General features: G+C 33.3%; 1 protein-coding gene across 1 annotated transcript in view; it reads right to left on the reverse strand.

Annotated features, from left to right (window-relative positions):
* Nucleotides 1-624: 624 nt before the first annotated feature.
* LOC119592696 (ADP-dependent glucokinase-like) overlaps nucleotides 625-1,528 on the reverse strand; it is a 20,142-nt gene continuing 19,238 nt past the window's right edge. The window contains exon 10 of the mRNA XM_037941615.1: nucleotides 625-1,380. Coding sequence (XP_037797543.1) covers nucleotides 1,285-1,380 — 96 coding nt within the window. The 3' untranslated portion in view covers nucleotides 625-1,284. The remainder of the gene's footprint in view (nucleotides 1,381-1,528) is intronic.

Here is a 1,528-nt window from a genome sequence, read left to right on the forward strand (position 1 = left end):
ATTACAGACCAACAATGCATGTATCAAGAAAATATATGAAAAAAGGTATATAATAAAAGTTTCAATACAGTATAATATTTTATAGTGGAAGAATTGGCTCAGTTAAATTTAAGCCTTTTAATCTACACTCTCTTCCTTCATCATTTCATCCCCACAAACATTATACAATCTTTAACATCACATATAAGAAAGCTGAATAAAACACATTTTCCAGCAGAAAAATACCTCAAACCCCACCCTGGTACCAAATAAGAGGACTATATGACGCATACTTCTGTGCAACTGGGACTGGGAAACCCTTCATATTGCAATATGTCACATTGTTTCTATTCAAATGTTACGACAAAAAGAAGCAGAACAGCAGTTGAGAAAATAATATATAAATGGGATTGAGATATAACATGTTTACTTTGTCACTTCTTGGCTCTTCCTTATGATGTGCTGAGAAAAATACCAATTGTTTCTTCTATGCATTGGTTGTCTTTTGTTAAACTCATGCTGAAAGCTCACTTTAAGAAATATTTAAGCTTTCATATCAGTATTGTGACACGGCTATTTAAATGTTTATGAAATTTTTATAGCCTCTTATGACCAGGTCAAGAACATTTTCTTTTTCTTCTTTTCTTTAAGTTCATTTTACCTGCTTTCTTCATAGGGGGAGGGGGGATTCACATTCATTTACTTGTAACTGAGCTTAGCTACCTTTGATTACAAACATAACTTGGTATCTGGGTGGTTGTTGGTTTCTCCTGAGATGATAACTTCTTTTTTCTTATATAAATCTTTTCTAGAAAAAATCAACTAGTTTCCAGTCTCAACACTATGACTGCACTAGAAAAAATATCTATATACCTAAATTAATAAAAATAAAATATGAACACATACTGAGGTGATAACAACTATTGCTATTAATGACAATCTCATTTTTTCACAATTTTCAATTGCATACAAACTGAATCAATTACTCAACTCACATTTTAAAAGAATGAGTCTATCTTACCTTAAACACCATCAGCATTACTATACCTAACAAAAATATCTCTTATTACTATTCCATAAAATATATTTTCTTCTTGCAACATGCAAGACACAAGGCACTGGAAATCAGTAAAATACTCTGGTTCTTAAAGACGTCCACCTCTAGCTCCCATCAAAAAAAGAATTATTAAATAAAAAAGATTCCTGACATGGAATGTAAGTTCACCCTAACAGATATCTGATATGGATTCTCTTCAAACACAAAAACTTTTCTCTTGGTAAAAGACTAAGAAATGCACCTGCATGTTACACCTGCAGAACCAGGCCAGCTGCCGAAATGTTGTCTCCACCACCTGCTGTGTGCCGGACTGAGGTGCACACAAGAACAGGAGCCACACATATCTGTTGGGATTGGGAGGCAGTCAGAGGAATATCAAGCAAAAAACTGAGAGAATAAAAAAGAGAGAAGGAAAAAGAGGGAGTGAAAAATGAAGGAGAAAAAAATTATCTATGAAGAAATTCAACATTCCAAGACACCCTTATAAAATCT

The sequence above is a fragment of the Penaeus monodon genome, chromosome 30 (assembly GCF_015228065.2).
Source record: "Penaeus monodon isolate SGIC_2016 chromosome 30, NSTDA_Pmon_1, whole genome shotgun sequence".
In the NCBI taxonomy this organism is placed as follows: Eukaryota; Metazoa; Arthropoda; class Malacostraca; order Decapoda; family Penaeidae; genus Penaeus; species Penaeus monodon.